The 23,263-nt window shown below is 44.4% G+C and overlaps 1 protein-coding gene across 2 annotated transcripts in view; it reads left to right on the top strand.

Annotated features, from left to right (window-relative positions):
- LOC124615976 (cytochrome P450 6k1-like) overlaps positions 1 to 23,263 on the top strand; it is a 98,939-nt gene that overhangs the window by 61,670 nt on the left and 14,006 nt on the right. For both annotated transcript variants that reach the window (XM_047144177.1, XM_047144178.1), the window contains exons 4-5: positions 17,809 to 18,071; positions 21,126 to 21,325. In XM_047144177.1, the coding sequence (XP_047000133.1) occupies positions 17,809 to 18,071; positions 21,126 to 21,325 (463 nt within the window). The remainder of the gene's footprint in view (positions 1 to 17,808; positions 18,072 to 21,125; positions 21,326 to 23,263) is intronic.

Raw genomic sequence — 23,263 nt, 5'->3', positions numbered from 1 at the left:
TTTCATTCGCCTTATTTCTACAAATTAGTATTATACCATTATTCCTACAAAACCCTGGCAAGCTCAGGTAATGATGATCACGCTCTCTTCCCTCGAAAGCAGTCAACAAAGGCTCAGTACTACTGAGATGTGGAGACTGTGGTGGCCAGGGGAGATGTGAAATTCATCCCCTGCTCACAAAACCAGTTCTGGACTATACAAGCTGTGGGAATGGGGCAGTATCATCTCGCACAACATCATCATTGGGGAACAAGCATTGTACCTTGGGATGGATCTCATAAGCAAGCATATTCTTTGCCTGTAATGCGACCTTGCAGAGGAACCATGGGCCCATAGAGTAGGATGATATGGCTACTCAAATCGTCGCTGAACACCCGCCATCATCATTGGGGAACAAGCATTGTACCTTGGGCTGGATCTCATAAGCAAGCAGATTCTTTGCCTGTAATGCGACCTTGCAGAGGAACCATGGGGCCCATAGAGAAGGATGATATGGCTACTCATATCATCGCTGAACACCCGCCAAGTTCCACACATGGGACACAAACTTGACCAGAAGTTAGAGGAGGTTCGAATCCTCCCTCAGGCATGGATGTGTGTATTGTCCTTAGTATAACTTAGGTTCAATTACTTTAATTAGTGTGTAAGCCTAGAGACTGATGACCCCAGCAGTTTGGGCCCATAGCCCTAACCACAAATTCCAATTTCTTATGGCTCCATGATGGTCCTCAGGCATGGATGTGTGTATTGTCCTTAGTATAACTTAGGTACAATTACTTTAATTAGTGTGTAAGCCTAGAGACTGATGACCCCCAGCAGTTTGGGCCCATAGTCCTCACCACAAATTCCAATTTCTTATGGCTCCATGATGGTGCATTGTGTGCCACGGGGAATGGGGATTTTGGCTTGACCGACCTCAGCAAGAGAGTCGTAAAAACCTCTATAAAACCCTCACTCTCAAGGTGTGCTGCGCTCTGCTGATGACATGCAACGCTGTTGAGGTGGAATGGTTGTCAGTGGGCAACCACTGAGGAACTGTCACACCTCAGTTGTATAAGGCTTTTCAGGCCAGGGGGACTTCATGTGAGAGGACCCTGTCATGCTCATGTGACCGAGGTGAAACCCTTGAAATTTTCTCCTCCACCACCCTAGCATAACGGATGGGCCACTTGTAGCTATCAACACCCAGTCTCTACAGCGGTCTTATGAGGTGAGCCCCAACATTCTAGATTTCTTCAGGGTATGCCAGTCTTTTGTAGCAGAACATATGCTTTGGCCCAGAATGTGTTTTTCATACTTAAACGAAGAGAAGGAAGCTTTGAGAAACTTCTCACTCAAACCAGCTTAGAGAGCGTGGCAGATACTTTAAAATCTGTCAACTGGATCCATAATGGGACACTGTTGGTCGAACCCTCTAGTTTCCAACAACTGAAAAATAGGCAGAACGCGAAAAGCCATGTATAATATGCCACTGAAACCGAGCTATGCACCACTCTGAAATACAGCAAACTGTTTTGTCATGTATGGATCTGATGAGCATTGCTAAAGAAACATTAAAAGCTGAGTAGGCCCAAGAAGGTATTGGTGACATTCAGAATATCATACAAAGGATAGATGGTGATCTCATCAAATCCACTTTTTCAGCCTCACTTTCAGTAGTGTGAAGTTACCAATGTGTGTCAAGGCATATTTTCTTCATGTAAATGTGCGGCCTTATCTATCCAAGCCAGTGCCCTGTTTCAAATGCCAGCGCTTTGGGCACACTACACTGGACCAAATGGGAGAAGCTACTTGGTAGAACCACCCACGAAGTAGGAGTTTCTTCTCCTTTGAAATGGTTAATTGCTTTTGGGATCACCCTGTCTGGAGTAGGGACTGCAGCATATATCTTGAGAAAAAGAAGGTACAAAAGTTTAAAATTATATAGCCCATCGCATATGGTGAGGCCAAAAGATGCCTTAGGCCTGCTGCCCCCCATGTCCGCTACCTCATTTGCTTCAGCTCTTAAGAAACCTTTTCAGAAAACCCAATGCAAGGGGAGGTTGTTAGTGTCAGCACTAGTACTGCGTTTGTCAACTCACTTCTGTTGAAACTCCTGTCACAGGAATTTCCCATGTGGTTATTGACAGGAAACGCATTTTAAAGCATCATGCCCTGTATTACAGGACCATGGCAACAATGACTTTACTGGTAAATTAGACAGGGGTCTATGTTTGTCAATAACATGCACCACTCCTTTTCCTTTCTTGGCTGCTGGCCTGCAGGCAGTTACAGTTGAAATTTTGGTGTGTCAGATCACTGTTTGTTTGCTGTATTTATCTCCACAAGATGCAACACACACTGAGGCTTTCACAGATCTTATATAAAAACTCCTCCGACCATTTTTCCTAGTGGGAGACTTCAATGCCCATAATTTACTGTAGGCCTTGACTTCTGCTCGTTCTCAGGTTTGGGTTTTGGAGAGCCTGATGACGTCTCACGAACTATGCATCTTCCACAAAGGCACTCCCACTCATTTCCATGCTGCTACTGGGTCATCCTCAGCCATCAACCAATCTTGCTATTCTTCAGTCCTCGTGGACTCTGTTCAGTGGGAAGTTGCTGATGATCTTCATTGAAGTGATCACTTCCCACTCTGGATTCATCTGCCGGATGGAGTTCTCACTGGAGGGATGTAGCAATGATACATGAGCAGCAGAGTCAACTGGACATTGTTCAGCCAGCTAGATATATTTGAACGCCATGACTAAATACAGGAATGGGAGGATAAAATGACCTATTTGATTTGCCGTGTTGATGACTTCTCCATTCCGATGTACTTTGTCATCTTAGGAGGTAACCTGTCCCTTGATGAACTTATGAGTGCCTTCAGTGATGCACGTCACACGTGTGACTCTGTGCTATTTAAGTGTCGCTCAATGGCAGAAAACCTCGCAGCATTTCGATTAGCAAAGGCCAAGGCTCGAGGCATCATCAGCGAGAGCAAGACAAGGGTATGAGAGGTTTTCATCGACTTTCTAAACAGCTCACGTGCTCTGAAATAGTATGGGAAACCATCAGGAGTATTTCCAGTTGTAGGAACAGAGGTGTCTCCAAACAAAAGCTGGAGGCATTGTGCAGATGGTGGACGAGCATTTTGCACTGATTACTGCCACTACCAACTAGAATACAGTGTCTCATTGTTACTGTGCCACCATTGAAAGGATCGAGTTAGACTTCTGGTCCACCAATTCAGAGTCCTACAACTGTGCATTTTCCATGTGGAAGGTAGATTCAGCACTGACTGTCGCTTATGATACAGCACCTGGTCACCACCAAATCTAACATACCGTGCTGCAACACTTACAGATGTTGTCAAAGGAAATTCTCTTATAATACTTTCATTCCACATGTCTGTCATGCCAATTTACCGACTCGTTGCGAGAAGAAATTTTATCTCTCCTTAAACCAAGAAAGAAAAAAACGTGTACCAGCAGTTACCAGAGCATCGCCTTAATGAGCTGTGTAGGAAAGACGCTAGAGCACATGGCCAACCGTCTTTTAGAGATCAGGCAACCCCTTAGCAATCTCATTGTGGATTCAGGAGATCTCAATCAACGGTCGACAATCTGATCCAGCTAGGGGCGGAATCTAGCAGGCTTTCCTATGTACACAGCATTGTCTAGTGGTACTTTTTGATGTCAGTGAAGTCTGTGACACTACCAAGAGGTGCAATATTTCCAGTAGCTACACTAATGGTGCTTTTGTGGCCAATTTCCCTCTTTAATCAGTGCTTCCCCCCAAGACAACTTCTTAGGTACAGCGTTGGTGAGATCCTGTCAGTTTTGTGCAGGAAATTGGTTTTCCCAACGCACTGTTTTAAGTGTCACCCTCTTTCCAACAGCTGTTAACAGTGTAACGTCCAGAGTAAGAATTCCCTCCCAATGCTGCTTATTTGTGGACGAGGGATTTCTGGTCCTCTACTAGTCGTCAGTCGCCACTCTTGGTGAAGAGATTGGAGATATGGGCTGCAGAGACTTGGTTTATATTTTCTACAGAGAAGTGTATGTGTTCATTTTAGTCGTTCTCGTCGTCTTTTTTTAATTTTACGTGAAATGCATATGTGGAACATAATTCACCCTTTTAAGGACTCTCTGATGTTTCTGGGCCGCATTTTGTACTCTAAACTGTCCTGGTTACTACACCTCAACGACCTGAAGGCGAGGACCAGAAGGCACTGAATATCTTGAAGTGTCTTAGCCACAGGTCTTGGGAAGACCGACACAATGTGTCGGTCATAGTGGCCTTCTTACCTGAAGATCATTAATGCTATACACTATGAGGGGATGAGGCTGGGTGCAGGCACTTACAGAACTAGCCTCATAGCCAGTCTCTATGCTGATGCTGATAAGCTGCTACTTGGAATCTGTCAGCAGCTTCTCATGGTGCATCGGCCATATAAATTCCTCGTTACTCGCCATTACGCTCTGTTAGAATCCGAGGAAGCTGCAAAACTCTGGGTTCTTTGACTGCTGTGGGAGAGGGTTCATTGTAAACGCAACATTTGAAATATTAGTTCACTTTATTACATGGGTGATAAAAAGATTTTTCCCAATTTGAGAGTGTCCTTTGCCACAGGAGGGCTTGATAACTTACAACTGTCATAACTATTAAAGCGTCACTTGGTACAGTAATAAATAAACTGTTCTCTTGAAGTACAATGATCAACCTTTACAAAAGTACATATCCATCAGAGACTTGAATAACTCTTCAGTCCTGCTCGATAATGTTGATTGCTGCAAGTACTGCTGCTCGTACAACTATTAATGTCACTTTAACAATCATCAATAGAGTAACTCTAGATTTACTGCAGTACAGGACAGGTTGTACTACTGCTTATGTTTTTAATACATTCTTTTATAACATTTCAAATCAACACCACAATTATGTGGCTGTATTTGTGAATGGGTCTAAACAGGGAACTCCACTGTTTGCTCTGTAGCTTTCTCTGAGCGTATCCTCAAGATCCGCCTTCCTGCACCCTTCACTGTTTTCAGCGTGGAATTATGCGCGACCTTGCAGGTGCTGGAGCAGATGAGATGTGTGTAGAGTGCTAAATTCCTCAGTGCCCTTCACCCTCTGCAATGTTTGTACCAAGCGGATAAGACAGTCGACAATATTCAAAACCCCCTCCTCCAACTACAAAGGCTGGCGGAAAAGGTGTCTTTCTGCTGGGTTCCAAGGCACAAGGGTATTTCGATGAAATGAAAGGACGGATGGAACAGCTTCTGACGGGTTTGAAGTGGCCCGCCACAAATTCCTCTCCTGTGCCTAGCTTATCATCTCTGAGAAGCACTTGTAGTGCATGTCCTCAATTATTTGGTAGATGTATTCCAATCTCGGTTTCCCCCTTCAGTTTTTACCGTCTACAGGTCCCTCCAGTACCATCGAAGTTATTCTGTGATGTCTTAACGGATGTCCTACCATCCTGTCCCTTCTTCTTGCCAAAGTTTTCAATCTATTTCTTTCTTCGCCGATTCTCTGTAGAACCTCCTCTTTCCTACCTTATCAGTCTACCTAATTTTCAACATTCCTCTGTAGCACCACATCTCAAATGCTTTCATTCATTTCTTTTCGGTTTTCCCACAGTCCATGTCTCACTACTATAGAATGATGTGCTCCAAAATACAGTCTCAGGAATTTCTTCCTCATATTAACGTCTAGCTTGTTACAAGCAGACTTTTCTTACCATTTTTGCCAGTTGGGTTTTTATGTCCTCTTGCTCCATCCGTAGTGGGTTATTCTGCTGCCTAGGTAACAGAATTCCTTAACTTCGCCTACTTTGTGATCACGATTCCTGATGTTATGTTTCTCACTGTTCCCATTTCTGATACTTCTCATTACTTTCGTCTTCCTCCGATTTATTCTAAATTCATATTATGTATTCATTAGACTGTCACTCCATTCAGCAGATCAAGTAATTTTTCTTCACTTTAATTTACGATAACAATGTCATCAGCGAATCTTATCACTGATATCGTTTCACCTTTAATTTTAATTCCACTCTCGAAACTTCCTTATATTTCCTTCACTGCTGCTTCGGTGTATAGACTGAACAGCAGGGGTGAAAGACTACATCCTTGTCTTACGCACTTTTTAGTCTGTGTACTTCGTCCTTGATATTCTACTCTTATTGTTATCTCTTGGCTCTTGTACATATTGTATATTATCCATCTTACCCTACATCTTACCCATATTTTTCTCAGAACTGCGAACATCTTGCACCATTTTACATTGTCGAACGCTTTCTCCTGGTGGACAGATCCATTGAACGTGTCTTGATTTTTCTTTAGTCTTGCTTCCATTATCAACCACAACGTCAGAAAGGCTTCCCAGGTGCCTTTAGCATTCCTAAAGCCAAACCGACCGTCATGTAACACACGCTAAGTTTTCTTTTGTATTCTTCTGTGTACTATTCTTGTCAGCAGCTTGGATGCATGAGCTGTTAAGCTGATTGTGCGATAATTCTCGCACTTTCTGGTTCTTACACTATTCGGGAGTGTGTGGATGATATTTTTGCAAAAGTCAATGGTCAGACTCATACATTCTACACACCAACATGAATAGGCGTTTTGTTGCCACTTCTGCCAATGATTTTAGAATTTCTGATGAGGAAATTATCGATCCCTTTTGGCTTATTCGATCATAAGTCTTCCAAAACTTCGTTAAATGCTGATTCTAATACTGGATCATCCACCTCTTCCATCACATCAGGCAATTCCCCCTCCCCCCCCCCCCTCTCCCAATAGAGGCCGTCAATTTACTCATTCCAACAATCAGTTCTCTCCTCTACATTTACCAGTGGAATTCACATTGCAATGATAGTGTTATCACTGTTGCTTTTAATTTCATCGAAGATTCTTTGCACTTTTCTATATGCTGAGTCAGTCCTTCTGACAATAATTTATTGTTCGATTTCTTCACGTTTCTCATGCGGCCGTTTCCCCTTAGCTTCCCTGCACTTCCTACTTATTTCATTTCTAGGTGACTTGTATTTCTGAATTCCAAAATTTCCCTGAACACCTTTGTCCTTTCTTCTTTCATCGATCAACTGAAGTATTTCTTCTGTTACATGTAGATTCTTCGCAGTTACCTTCTTTGTATCTATGTTTTTCTTTCCAACTCCTGTGACTGCCATTTTAAGAGATGTCAGTTCCTCTTCGTTTAAACGGCCCCCTGCGATGTTCATTACAGCAGTATCTATAGCCTATGAAAACTTCAAGCATATCTCTTCATTCCTTAGTACTTTCATATCCCACTTTTTTACGATTCTTGCTGACTAATCTCTTAAACTTCAGCGTACTCCATCACTACTAAATTGTGATTTGAGTCTATATCTGCTCAAGGTACGCCTTACAATCCAGTACCTGATTTCAGAATCTCTGCCTGGCCATGATGTAATGTAGCTGAAATCTTCCTGTATATCCTCACCTTTTCCACGTGTATCTCCTGTTCTTGTGATTCTTGAGAGGAGTATTCGTTATTACTAGCTGAAATTTATTGCAGAACTCAATTAGTCTTTCTCCTCCCTCATTTCTAGTACCAAGCCCATATTCTCCAGTAACCCTTCCTTCTACCCCTTCCACTGCAGCTGCATTCGAATAGCCCATGTCTACTGGATTTTCATTTCCCTTTATGTACTGCATCACCTATTTTCAGCATCCTTACATACTTTCGCTATCTCCTCATCTTCAGCTTGTAACATTGCCATACATACCTCAGCTATCGTTGTCGGTTTTGGTTTGCTGTCGATTCTGATCAGAACAACCCTATCACTGAACTGCTCACAGTAACTCATCTCTGCCCTACCTCCCTATTCACACGAATCCCATTTTCTGATACTGTTTATACTACCAGATAGTCATCTCACCAGAAATGCTTGTCTTCTTTCAATTTCACTTCCCTGACGCTCACTATATCTACACTGAGCCTTAGCATTATCCTTTTCCGATTTTCTAGCTTTCCTACCACGTTCAAATTTCTGACATTAACGTTGACTTTACTCTTTGTCCCCCTTGGCAGTCCCCTCCCGGAGATCTATATTGGGGGGGGGGGGGGGGGGTAGTCTGAAATCTTTCGCCAATGGAGAGATCATCATGACAGTTTTTCAGTTACAGGCCACATGTGTGGATACACATTATGTGTCTTTAATGCAACGGTTTCCATTGCCCCCTGCATGTTGTTGATCTTTCCTCATTCTTCCACCTTTAGGGGCAGTTTCCCACCGCAAGAGCAAGATAGCGTCCTGAACCTCAGCAGTGGTGATGATGTGAGAACAATATAATGGATTGAAGGTTTGAACGAAGTTTGTGTTAGGGAAGGCGTTGGACTTAGGTAGTCCATCTAGCTGTGGTAGTCGCAACGCTACAGTGGTGTAATCGCTCGAAGGTCTGCCTAGCAAGCAGCAGACCTGGGTTCAAGTCGTGGCTGTGCCACAAATTGTAATTCATTGCATCGGCTTCCATCCTTATCGAAGATAAAGGAAGATAACTTGGGAGATGTAGCGCACACTTCTTGGAGAGTATCTGCGGCTCGCACCCGGGACTGGGCTGTTACCGTTCTTGAAAAGGTTGTCATGAGTTTTCAGGCACGCTGAATGTTGGATAACTCCAACTGTGTGGCGGGCGGGGGGAGGGGGAGGATCGTAAATTACGTTGTGTAAGTAATTAGCAAACTGAAGTCGGTAAAATGGCGTTAGCTCAAGAGCGGTGTGAGCGACTACAACATGGTACCAAAAGTCGAACTTGGAGTGCACATCATCACCAGTATCCACTGCACGAGTTGCCATATATCGTGCATTGACGAACATATGAGACGATGCTCATCAGTATTCTCACTCTGACACAGAATACATGACGGTCATTCAGTCAGTCCAGTACAGTGAAGTCGCTGGTTCGTCACGTTTTTACCGTTCACGACGCGGTACCACAGGGCTCGTGCATCCGCTGGAAGTAAAGGTACATGGATGTTCTTCAACGCTCTTGTCCAATGAATAACTGGGTGGAGGCTCTCCAACATATTGCAGGGAGGGGAGGGGATGCATTGCGAAAACAATTTGCAAAACTGTTTCACCCATGGTGCGCTCGTGTTCGGAAGCGCATCTTGTATGTGGCTGTGTATGGGTGACGTGGAGGAGATGTGCAACACCTAATCGTAGTAGTTAATTATAAAGCGGATCTCCTGGCTTTAGCATCGACGAGACCGAGTCCTTCTGCTGAAGTGGGGAGGGTGAAAGTGTCATAAGGGACCTTAAAGATGGTTCCTGCTGATATTAAGTACCCAATGGCCACCTGAAATTGTCGCCCAAGGACCATTGGCAAAGAGAAGGTTTGGGTAACGGGTTCTAGCTTGGGCACAACACTGGTGTTGCTGTAGGCCACTGGCTAGACTTTATTCAAGCTGCAGCGGCGATTCTGTTGTATGTGGGCTCATATTATGTGAAGCAAACGGCGGTTGGCCTACGCCGCCATACGATAGGTATTTCCATTGAATGTGATACCCAGGTAATGGAATTTGCCCATTGTGAGGAACGACAGTGCCCCTTTGTCTTGGAGGCCACTACCAAAGTTCATAACCGCTGATTTGGCTACATTGAGGATGTTTCCAGAGGATCTTCCATACTGTCGGATCCATGCAATGGCGTATTGTATTTCTGTAGGTGAAAGTGCCAGGAGCAGGATGTCATCCACTTATGCCTGGCAATGGAAAGTATGGCTGTGTAGGCCCCTAGACCACAGATGCACTACTCAGTTAGTTACGGGCTATTGCCTCGCTGTTGAGGTACAAGTGTGTGGAAGAGGGTGTGGAAGAGTGACTGGGAGTGAGAGACAAGAAGCTGCATCCGGTAGAGCCCACAACGTGGACACGGCATACCTCCTTCCAGCCACACAGGTGGGATGAGGTTTTCCTCACTCATCTTCCTATAGGACACAGCTCTCTAAGCGTGGCTTCTTGCTGTGGCGAGAGGACCCTTCAATGTATGGTGCTTGTGGCGTTCAGATCACTGTACGACACTTTTTACAAGACTCTGTTTTATTTTCAGACCAGAAGAGAGGTGCAGATATGCCAACAGACCTGCCGTCTCTTTTAAGTGACAGTCAAACGAATGTGGTCAGAGATTTTATGTTTCCTAAACTTTTAGCGAGCTTTTTTTAAAGTGTTAAAATGGTGAATGGCTCACCCAGGTTTTAGTGTGGTCAAGTAGTAACTTTTCTCTAAGCTGTTATTTTATCTCTTCTCTCGTATTTTTTGTTTTACTTTCCGTTTTAGCATCTTTAAGGTATTTTACAACTGGCTCACCATTGTTTTTCGTATGTGGTCAGCAAGTCACAGTTCTCTATTTTAGCTGCTCTGTCGTTTTACCTAGGTGCTTCAGTCCGGAACCGTGCTGTTGCTACGGCACAGGTTCGAATCAAGCCTCAGGCATGGATGTGCGTGATGTCCTTAATTAGTTTTAGGTAGTTCTAAGTCTAGGGGACTGATGACCTCAGATGTTAAGTCCAATAGTGTTTAGAGCCATTTGAACCATTTCGTTTTATCCGTGTTTTCATCCGAGGTACACCACCTTTTACCTTCTCTCCTCTATATTACGGCATGTGAGATAGAGTGATTGTGTGGATCAACACGAATAAGGTAGGAGTGAGTGATTGAGTGTCGTTTTGTCGGTTTACAGTTTTAGATATTTTCCTCACATTCGTTTCTTTTAATATTTTAAGGAAGCTGATAAACTCGCCACTGAGTGCCCTTGAACTTCAAACACACACACACACACGTACATAAGCACACACATTAGCTTCACTGAAGAGTGATTTTGGAACTCCACCTCGCACAGAAATTCCATGCTTATGGAGCTCCTTCCGCATTTTTCTTTATTTATTTATTTATTTTTGTGCTAATTGGGTTTGCAACTGCGCCATTCAATTTTGTAGCTACTTTTGGAGATGTTGTCTTCTTATTTTTCGTGAAAATCCTTCTCACGGTCTTCCGTCATGTTCACTTAAACACACTTTACCTACAGTGTGATCTATCCGATGATGTATTTCCTTTTCCTGTATGCGATGTAAATCTTCAATATGATGCCTCTTGAAATACCAAACACTTCAGCCGCCTGCGTTATGGGGGCACCGACCGTGCAAGCACGACAGATTAGAATTCTCTTAGCTCCAACATAATGCACCCTCAACTACACAGATCATTGTTCAGGCCACGACTGACACGTGCAACATGTTGGAGACATTACAAATGTGCTGTTTGTGGTCAAATACAGCAATCAAACCTGTAGGCTTCGCTAGCATCTGCATTCATGTTAATTATTTTTTCCACTCGCTTCGGACTTTGCGCTCGACGAGACATTCGCGATACGTGCATGCTAAGTAAAGGGCCAAGGCTGCAGAGTAATTTCTGTAAAATCTAATTGGGATTCCATCCGCACCGGGCCATGTATTTGTTTTCATCTCTTTCAGTTGTTTCTCTGCCCTAGAGATGCCTATTTCTGTGTCCTCCACACGAGAGTCTGTTCGAATATCAAACGATGGTATGTTTGTACGATCCTTCTTATGAACGATTTCTCTCTTTTTGTTATCTTCTACTGTTACACCAGATTGACCAATGGCTGACTGGGTAGAAGCCATCGATCAGCTTAGCCGTTTTACTTAGGACCAGAGTTTTCTTGGGTTCTCGGCTACATCCTTTGCTGGTGTATGACGGTGGTCGTTGTCGTATGCTTCGTCCATAGCTCTTTTTACCCACGCTTACCTCTATTAACTATTGCCAGTCGTCATTCGTCCATTCTCTTTCGAACCGAGAGTGCAACGATCTTCGTTCCTAAACATTTTCCAAACCTGTTGTTAAACCACGATGGATTTTTCCGTCCTTAATCCACTTGCTCGGCATTTATCTCCAGAGCGCGATTTGCAAAACCGTTTAAACTTTGCCAATAATTCCTCCTCTTCTTTCATGATATCAGATCTAAACGGTCTCCACTCATTGTCTAAGACTGATGCTATCAGCTGCCTATCAGCTCCTTCTACCAAAAATACTCTCTTAACCACCTTGACTGATTTATTAACTTTAGTAATCATTGTCACACATCACAAGAGGAGGCGGTATACTTGGAAAAGGCCGGGAGATGCGGGAAGATTTCAATTAGATTACATCATGGTCAGACAGAGATTCCGAAATCAGATACTGGATTGTAAGGCGTACCCAGGAGCAGATATAGACTCAGATCACAATGTAGTAGTGATGAAGAGTAGGCTGAAGTTCAAGACATTAGTCAGGAAGAATCAATACGCAAAGAAGTGGGATACGGAAGTACTAAGGAATGACGAGATACGTTTGAACTTCTCTAACGCTATAGATACAGCAATAAGGAATAGCGCAGTAGGCAGTACAGTTGAAGAGGAATGGACATCTCTAAAAAGGGCCATCACAGAAGTTGGGAAGGAAAACATAGGTACAAAGAAGGTAGCTGCGAAGAAACCATGGGTAACAGAAGAAATACTTCAGTTGATTGATGAAAGGAGGAAATACAAACATGTTCCGGGAAAATCAGGAATACAGATATACAAGTCGCTGAGAAATGAAATAAATAGGAAGTGCAGGGAAGCTAAGATGAAATGGCTGCAGGAAAAATGTGAAAACATCGAAAAAGATATGATTGTCGGAAGGACAGACTCAGCATACAGGAAAGTCAAAACAACCTTTGGTGACATTAAAAGCAACGGTGGTAACATTAAGAGTGCAACGGGAATCCCACTGTTAAATGCAGAGGAGAGAGCAGATAGGTGAAAAGAATACATTGAAAGCCTCTATGAGGGTGAAGATTTGTCTGATGTGATAGAAGAAGAAACAGGAATCGATTTAGAGGAGATAGGGGATCCAGTATTAGAATCGGAATTTAAAAGAGCTTTGGAGGACTTACGGTCAAATAAGGCAGAAGGGATAGATAACATTCCATCAGAATTTCTAAAATCATTGGGGGAAGTGGCAACAAAACGACTATTCACGTTGGTGTGTAGAATATATGAGTCTGGCGACATACCATCTGACTTTTGGAAAAGCATCATCCACACAATTCAGAAGACGGCAAGAGCTGACAAGTGCGAGAATTATCGCACAATCAGCTTAACAGCTCATGCATCGAAGCTGCTTACAAGAATAATATACAGAAGAATCGAAAAGAAAATTGAGAATGCGCTAGGTGACGATCAGTTTGGCTTTAGGAAAAGTAAAGGGACGAGAGAGGCAATTCTGACGTTACGGCTAATAATGGAAGTAAGGCTAAAGAAAAATCGAGACACTTTCATAGGATTTGTCGACCTGGAAAAAGCGTTCGACAATATAAAATGGTGCAAGCTGTTCGAGATTCTGAAAAAAGTAGGGGTAAGCTATAGGGAGAGACGGGTCATATACAATATGTACAACAACCAAGAGGGAATAATAAGAGTGGACGATCAAGAACGAAGTGCTCGTATTAAGAAGGGTGTAAGACAAGGCTGTAGCCTTTCGCCCCTATTCTTCAATCTGTACATCGAGGAAGCAATGATGGAAATAAAAGAAATGTTCAGGAGTGGAATTAAAATACAAGGTGAAAGGATATCAATGATACGATTCGCTGATGCCATTGCTATCCTGAGTGAAAGTGAAGTAGAATTCCATAATCTGCTGAACTGAATGAACAGTCTAATGAGTACACAGTATGGTTTGAGAGTAAATCGGAGAAAGACGAAGGTAATGAGATGTAGTAGAAATGAGAACAGCGAGAAACTTAACATCAGGATTGATGGTCACGAAGTCAATGAAGTTAAGGAATTCTGCTACCTAGGCAGTAAAATAACCAATGACGGACGGAGCAAGGAGGACATCAAAAGCAGACTCGCTATGGCAAAAAAGGCATTTCTGGCCAAGAGAAGTCTTCTAATATCAAATACCGGCCTTAATTTGAGGAAGAAATTTCTGAGGATGTACGTCTGGAGTAGAGCATTGTATGGTAGTGAAACATGGACTGTGGGAAAACCGGAACAGAAGAGAATCGAAGCATTTGAGATGTGGTGCTATAGACGAATGTTGAAAATTAGGTGGACTGATAAGGTAAGGAATAAGGAGGTTCTACGCAGAATCGGAGAGGAAAGGAATATGTGGAAAACACTGATAAGGAGAAGGGACAGGATGATAGGACATCTGCTAAGACATGAGGGAATGACTTCTATGGTACTAGAGGGAGCTGTAGAGGGCAAAAACTGTAGGGTAAGACAGAGATTGGAATACGTCAAGCAAATAATTGAGGACGTAGGTTGCAAGTGCTACTCTGAGATGAAGAGGTTAGCACAGTAAAGGAATTCGCGGCGGGCCGCATCAAACCAGTCAGTAGACTGATGACCAAAAAAAAAAAGGTCGCTATGATGACATCACGGTCATTAATCCCTGTCTCTATACTGACACCGTCGATAAGGTCAGGCCTTTTGAAGCTACAGGGTCTAAAATGTTTCCATTACGTGTGAGCTGTCGAACTTGCTATTAACTGGTTTACTGATGACAGCTTTTGCAAAAGGTGTTCGAAAGTATTTCACAAGAATGCCTGTCCCTCCAATCTATATTTGGTGCGTTAAAGACACCTCCGACGAATATGGGATGATCTGAGTATTTCCGCGATACTGAGCACAGACAGTCTTTGAATGACTCCAAAACTGTTACGGCGTAATCGTATGACCGGTAGAAACATGCAACATCTAACTTGGTTTAACCTAGATCTGTTACACGCATCCAAATAACTCCATTGTCACACTCAAAATCGACCTCATTAGACACAATATTTTCGTACACTGCAATGAAGACTCATCCTAATATGCCAACTAATCTCTCTTTGCGATACACCTTCCGTGACTCGTTAGAAATTTGAGAGATTTCTACCTTGGGTTTCAGCCAACTCTTATTCCCGATTATAATTAGTGTCCGACAGTGTGGGAATCAGTAAATTCGCGTACTTTCCACGAATACTTCGACAATTTACTGATACAATTTTGACAGTTGCGTGTCCTTACTGTGAACCTGGTCAAATTTCGTTACGTGAATGTCCACTGGCGAGTATTCATCCAAGTGCCTCAAATCACGACCGAGCCTAAAAAATCCACATGTGCACTCCATAAGTACTCTGCTACTCGAGTAGCTGCTTCGTCTACGTAGCACACCCCTGGTCTATGAGGAGGAGCCTAAAGCTCTCCACCCAATAACGCAGGTCCAGAAAATCTACAGCCAAGACCGTTACAGAGTCAACGAAGACTTTTTTGGGACCCTCCACTCAGTTCCAAACCAAAAGACCCCGACCAACTCTGAGAACAACGGTGCTTGCACACCATGCGTGAGGTTAGCAGCCTTCAACACCTGTGCCAGCTGCCCATATGAACTGAGGACGGCCTTAGAACCCAAGCAACAGACCTCACTGGTGCTGACATAAGCGTCCTGTACTCTCGATAGCCGCAGGCAGGGCCTCGCATGCAACTCAGATGATGCCTCACAATAGACACACCGAGTGCACTCTGGCTTTCTTTTTGGTCTTGAATGTTATTTACTTAAGAGGCTTCATAACACACCAACATTGGAGCTCCCAATAACTGGCAAACGCTTCACCCCGTGTGCCTGGTCAGACCCTCCTGAAGGAGCCAGTCACAGGGTGAATGGGCGAGGCCAAATGGCCAGCCTCCATACTGACCCTCCACCTGGAGCAACGTGAATGCATTACAGCCCGCCACTCAGCCTGCAGCGATGACGGATCACCCCGTTGGGTCCACTTGGAGATGCCTCAGTGGCAGAGCCTGTGAGCTAAACAAGAGACACCTGAAATGTCCTATGTCATATGCCAGATGCTCCGCCATTGCTTTATCTCAGGAAGCAGCCTGAAGATGCCTGACCGTACCCAAAAGCTGCTTCAGCTGTTTACACACTATGGACAGCTCCTCCTGCATCCACACACAGCATGCGGGCGTCCTTTCCATCCCAGCACTACTAAGAATACACAAAAAGAGCTAAATACGTAACTTGATGTAGCAGGCGAGTGTAGGAACCTGACTGGGCTGAAACAAACTGTTGCTGGCTCTTCAAAACAAACAAATGAATAACAAATGCGCCACAGGCAGCCTGAATTTACACTTTAAGCCTGTAACTGTCTCCAGAAACCAAGCAGACAGCAAGCTACTTATTTAACTATTTCTGTGTTTCCTTAGCAGTTTAACTCTTAAGTTGCAAGCACGTCTTTCTTTTATTTTGGGAGGTGCATATATACATGCACATATAAATGCATTTACATGTATGTATTTATGTGTATCTGCATAAATATACACATGGATATATGTATATGTGCTCTTTGAGGCAAAAAACGACGCACCATGAAGGAATTATCCAAATGGGATGGAAATTAGTAGATGTGATGCACATGTAGAGACAAACTTCGTGTTCTGCCTTACGGCAGGTGTTGTCAAGGGGGAAGCCTCGTCAGAGAGGTCCACTACATGATCGTCTAGGGAAGTAATTCCAGTGGTGGTTTCCCGTTGCCTTCCACTGATGATGATGAAATGATGATGATGACAAAGCAACACCCAGTCCCTGAGCGGAGAAAATCTCCGACCCAACCGGGAATCGAACCCGGGCCCCTTGCCGTGACAGACCACCGTGCTGACCACTCGGCTATCGGGGCGGACCATGTAGAGACAAACAAATAATTTCAGAAAAATTGAAAGATTTATTCTAGAGACAGGGCACACTGAGCAAGTCAATAACGCACTGGTCCGCCTCTGGCCCTTATGCAAGGAGCTGTTCAGCTTGGCACTGGCTTACAGGGTTTTTGGGTGTCCTCCTGATGGATATCGGGTCAAATTTTGTCCAATTGGCGCGTTAGACTGTCGAAACCCAGAGATGGTTGGAGAGCCTTCCCTACAATGCTCCAAACATTCTCAGTTTGGGAGAGATGGATGATTGAAGTTCTAGAACCATGGGTGGCCTGTGCAGTGAACCAACGACAGAACCGTGCTTCAGAGGCAAGGCTGTTGGTAGTACCACCTGCGCGTGTCGCATGTGGTACAGGTAGTGCCAGTTATCATGGGATATGTCCGACATGGTCGTCTGACTTACCCTAAGCTGATGGGCCATGTGCCTGGTGCTGATACCGCGGTCACTGTCAGAAATCCCTTCTCCAGTTCAAGTGAATATACCTCCCTCAGAACGCATTTCTGGCCTTATACCTACATTACTTTTTTTGTCCCTTATACCTGCAGAGATTGCGTCCTGCAGTTTGTCCCCACCTAGCAAGATCGGTCTGTACATTGTTAACAGTACTGATCCTATAACATTCTTCAGAGGTACACGAGAAATAAACATCAATACTGTTGATTTAGTACCGTTAAGAATAAAGAATTAAGTTATTTCTTACAAAAAAACTTTAATCCAGTTACAAAAAAATGCAAGTTTGCTGAAACACTCTTCTCTATTATGGACACTGACGAAGTGTATGGACCGAGCGAGGTGGCGCAGTGGATCGACACTGGACTCGCATTCGGGAGGACGACGGTTCAATCCCGCGTCTGGCCATCCTGATTTAGGTTTTCCGTGATTTCCCTAAATCACTCCAGGCAACTGTCGGGATGGTTCCTCTGAAAGGGCACGGCCGACTTCCTTCCCCATCCTTCCCTAATCCGATGAGACCGATGACCACGCTGTCTGGTCTCCTTCCCCAAAACCAACCAACCAACCAACGAAGTGTATCTGTGTTTGTGACAGACGATCCAGGACTGCGGGCAAGAGATGATGGACGTGATTGGGGAGATGGTGGACCGCGGGGAGTCGGTGGAGGTGCGCGAGCTGATAGCACGGTTCACCACTGACGTCATCTCCTCCGTCGCCTTCGGTCAGGAGTGCAACTGCCAGCGGAACCCAGACCACGAGTTCCGGCAGTGGGGACGCAAGATTTTTGAGCCTTCTTGGCAAGCAGGCATCGCTTTCGTTCTTAACTTCGTCAGCCCAACATTAATGGAGTATGTAAGGTGAGACCTGCAACGCTCCGTTCCACCAGAGGAATCACTTTGATATGAGGAGCCTCAAGGCGCAATGGATAAGAGTCTGGTACCATGCTCCAGAGGGTACCTGTTCAAATCCTCACCCAGTTACGCAGATTTAGCTTCTCTGTAGTTTCTCTATATCCCTTAGGGCAAACGTCAGAAAGATTCCTTTAGAAAGACACGTCTGAAATCGCTTCCCAATTCAAGCTTTCGTTTCGTCTGTAGTGTCTTGTTTGTCAATAGAACATTAAATCCTAATCGTCCTCTTTCAGAGCTTGGATGTGATGGACAACACCCTTCATATCATAAACATAGCGCATCCCTATTGTGTTGCTGCCGAATTCACTTCTCAGGGGCTCAAAAGTAATATTTTGAAGTTACGTCCATTCCACGACGTCTTCATGGACTATTAATGCTTCTATACACTAATCGTGGGGATACTGGACTTGCTCGAAAAAGTAAATTATTATGGCTTTGCACTACTTCACTGTGTATCGTTGCCTACAGGGTGTTTTCATGACAGTGGTCCAAAAATTCAAGAATGATGCCAAGAGCAAGTCTGCCAGTTTGAGATTCTAAAAACAGCCAAACCAACAGTTATGAAGTCAAAAAGTGTTGTGGGATAACTCAGCCTGTGGAACGTGAGAACCTACAAATCTTTGTTTGTACAAAGCAATGAACTCAACTGTTCTATACTTTGTGGTTAACATCATGTAGTCATTGAATATATCAGGAGAGTGAAACAAGCAACTTTCACTCATTTTGCCATTTCGTGCGCTCTTAGAATATGACCGTATTGATTTTCAGTGGGGTTCCTCACTTGAAATCTTTGTTCAACTATATGTAGTCGGTCACTTTGGTGCGCTAACTTCTTTGAAACGAGAGGTTAAGTTATCTCTGGCGATTACCTCCATGGCGCCGCGCGGGATTAGCCGAACGGTCTGGGGCGCTACAGTCATGGACTGTGCGGCTGATCCCGGCGGAGTTTCGAGTCCTCTCTCGGGCATGGGTTTGTGTGTTTGTCCTTAGGATAATTTAGGTTAAGTAGTGTGTAAGCTTAGGGACTGATGACCTTAGCAATTAAGTACCATAAGATTCACATACATTTGAACATTTGATTTTTGATTACCTCCATGGGCATCTGTGACTGGAAAGTGTCGTACTTTCTTATCCATCTTCTTGGGCATCGCCAAATTCGCATCGACCGATGTGCAGCACGACGGAGTGCTACGTTGTTGCAATTACCGTGCTCAAAGACGATTTACCTTTTTCATTTCGTTCTTTCCGATTACAAGTCACTAACTGTTCTTCGGCAGTGGTTCTGCTAAAACTGTGTTGAAACAAACAGCTGCAGTCTTGGGGCGTAACTGGTGAATGATCAGAACATGGCCCTCAAGCCACCCTGGTGTTACAGTAATTGCTTTTCTGTTCTGATGATTTTGTCTCACCACGGACAAGGTATGGCTGACGCCATTAACTTAACGACCGAGAACAGAGGCGTTTGCGTAGAGTTGTAGTGCTAACAGAAAAAAAACAAGACGGGATAAAATAACCGCAGAAATCAACGTAGGACGTACGACGAACGTATCCGTTAGGACAGTCAAGCGAAAAGTGGCGGCAGACAACCGACGCGAGTGTCTTTGCCAACAGCAGGACATCGCCTGCAGCTCCTCTCCTGGGCTCGTGACCACATTGGTTGGACCCTAGACGACTGGCAAACCGTGGCCCGGACAGATGAGTCCCGATGTTAGTTGTTAAAATCTGATGATAGGGTTCAAGTGTGGCACACTCCACACAAAGCCATGGTCCCAAGCTGTCAATAAGGCACTGTGCAAGCTGGCGGTGGCTTCGTAATGATATGGACTATGTTTATATTGAATGGACCGAGTTCTCTGCTCCAACTGATCCCATCACTGACTGACAGTGGTTATGTTCGGCTACTTGGAGACCATTTTCAGCCTTTCACGGAGTTAACAAACAACGAAGAAATTTTGATGGACGATAATGTGCCATGCCACCAGGACACAACTGTTGGAGATTGGTTTGAAGAACGTCCTGGACAGTTCGAGCGAATGTTATGGCCAGCTATCGAACGTTTATGGGACATAATGGAGAGGTCAGTTTGTGTAGAAAATCCTTCACTAGCAACACCTTCGTTGTTATGGACGGCTGTAGAGGCTTCCTCCTTACATAATTTTCGTGTATGAAGTCACGTTCATCTGGGGCAGAATGCTCAACGGATGTAGGAGTTATATGTCTCTACTGGTCTCGTCGCCCGTGGGTTTTTAAAGCCTACTTTTCCTTTTGCGTCCTTCACAATAGAATGCACACGCTAAAGTCATATACATCCTCTGAGTACGTTTGCCATTCTCCCTGGTGATGCACTTTTCATGGTCAGTAATGTATTAAGAGATCGCTAAAGGAAACAAAACTGCCACATGAGTTCACCATAATCGTCCATGAAATCTCCAACAGCCGACGTTTGTTTATAGTTATCGGCATTACCTGAACACTATCAACACGAATCTGCTTGGATTGCGTCCATCTGCCGATTAGACTTTTCTTGACACCACACTATGGAACAAATGGACATGGGCTTGCTAGCAGTCATGTGCCAGCACACATCGTTCTTCCTGCTTCCTGCCACTGTACTAGGAATGGTTCACAGTCTTTTCTCGCTTCTTGTTAATCTTCACAAACTAAGTAACTTGTCTCTTACATTGGCCACTGTACATAAAATGTGGGATATGTTAGATAAGTAATCTCCTTCCACAGTGGAAAAGGAGGAATTGTTGATAGAATCTTTGTTTTAAGCCGGTCGGTGTGGCCGAGCGGTTCTAGGCGCTACAGTCTGGAACCGCGCGACCGCTACGGTCGCAGGTTCGAATCCTGCCTCGGGCATGGATGTGTGTGGTGTCAGGTTAGTTAGGTTTAACTAGTTCTAAGTTCTAGGGGACTGATGACCTCAGAAGTTAAGTCCCATAGTGCTCCCAGCCATTTTAATTTTTTTTTTAAACAACTGTTATATTTCTTTTCTAGAATCAAAGGAGGAAGATCGGATGTCAGCAAATATTTCCAGCAGATGGTTGCAGACACTGTCGCTTACAGAGAGAAGAACAACTTTAGAAGGAAAGACTTCATAGACCTTCTCATTCAGCTCAAAAACAAGGGATACGTCGACCCTGACAAAGGAGAGACAGTGGAGAATGGACAGCAGAAAGGAGTAGGCACCACCGACAGTAAGTTCCTCTTCTTCTTTTTCTCGTTAGTGTTTACCTGCACACATAGTGCCCTCTCTTTCTGAAGGCCTTCTTCCTTTTGTGCCTTTGTCCCGATCGGCGCAGGGTCGGCACATACATTTACGGATTTAGAGCGGTTACCACATATCCTTCCTGTCATCATACCATTAGCCCTCCAAGACGAAATATTTTCTCCTCAACTGTCTGTTTGTAGTGATATTCACATAAAAGTGAGCAAGGTTTTTAAACGTTTGCGAACCGTGCAACTGAGGCAGGAATTGGGTACCAGCCCGTTATTCACCTAGACGAATTTGGGAAACCGCAAAAAAGAACCACATCCAGGCTCCCCAGCACACCGACCCTCGTCATTAATCCGCCAGGCAGAAACGATCCGGGACCGCCGCACCTCCTATCCTGGTATCAACGCCATAACGTGCGTGGCTATCCGGACAGGTGGTCTCTGCCTGACAGTACAAAGACTTCGTTACATGACAGTAACTTCATCATATTCTCTGTGTGTCTACGAATCACATAACTGCTGATTGTGTCTTCTATTGTTTGTGAGTCGTGATTCCGTAGTTTGTATGAGAACTTGAGTGAAATAAAGAGATAACTCTAAACCCCACAATTTAGTAAGAATTAGGGTCGTTGCGTTATCTGTTGTGGTTTCGAATGCAGGACATGCTAGTAATGAGTACCACTATAAATTACAGCCTACTAGATAAAGTGCTTTGTCTCACTGTATTTATGATCTTGACTTTGAATGTAACAAGACATATAACATGCAGAAAAGCAACATACTTTCTTGTGGGTTAGTACTTCCTTCTACTGACCCCTCCCTATGTGGAACCAGTTTAGCATTCAGTTTAACTAAAATTAAACTCCGTCCGATCAGGCCTTGGACGACCCAACGGTACCGACCGGCCACCGTGTCATCCTCAGACGACAGGGGTCACAGGATGCGGATATGGAAGGGTATGTGGTCAGCACATCGCTCTCCCGGCCGTATGTCAGTTTACGAGACTAGAGCCACTACTTCTCAATTAAGTAGCTCCTCAGTTTGCCTCACAAAGGCTGAGTGCACCCCGCTTGCCAGACCGTATGGTCACCCATCCAAGTGGTGGCCCAGCCCGACAGCGTTTAACTTCGGTGATCTGACGGGAACCGGTGTTACCACGGTGGCAAGGCCGTTGCCGTTCCGTTTAACACTTGTAGGAGCCCTCCTGTAGCAATAAGCGGACATCCCAGAATATCAGCTCAACTGTTGTTAATGGGTCGTTAATTCTCTCATGGCTCCGCGCATCTTACAACCTCCCCAATATATTTGTATCTCAATTAGAATTATATTAATACCGTCAGCTGCTGACAGGCGTTGATATATATCAATGGGAACAGAACAAAATGTGTGCCCCGACGAGGACTCGAACCCGGGATCTCCTGCTTACAAAGTAGACGCTCTATCCATCTGAGTCAGCGAGCACACAGAGGATAGTGCGACTGCAGGGACTATCTCGCGCACGCCTCCCGCGAGACCCACATTCTCACCTTGTATGTCCACACACTACATTCGTAGTGTCCCACCCAAACACAATCATTACTCGTTGAAGACATTCTTAGCAAGTCCCTTAAGAGTTCGGGGAATATGTGAACATCCGCACAGAAGAAGAAGGTCATGGCCGGTATTGCCAGAACTACATACTTATATGGATATGGTATCTGTTCTTTCGGACATGGCCGAAAGAACAGATACCATCTTCATATATATATATATAACTAGTTAAGGCTCACCGGCCATTTGACCATCATCTTCTGTGTGGATGCACAAACAGTGCCCGAAATCTAACGGGAATCGGCAAAAAGCCGCGAGTAATGAGTATAATGGGCAGGGGCACTATGAATATAGTGCGGGAAAATAAGTTGGCAATGTGGGTCTCACGG

Source organism: Schistocerca americana, chromosome 5 (assembly GCF_021461395.2).
Source record: "Schistocerca americana isolate TAMUIC-IGC-003095 chromosome 5, iqSchAmer2.1, whole genome shotgun sequence".
NCBI classification, from domain to species: domain Eukaryota; kingdom Metazoa; phylum Arthropoda; class Insecta; order Orthoptera; family Acrididae; genus Schistocerca; species Schistocerca americana.
The sequence above is the reverse complement of the archived record's forward strand: the minus strand, read 5'-3'. Positions and strand labels throughout refer to the sequence as shown.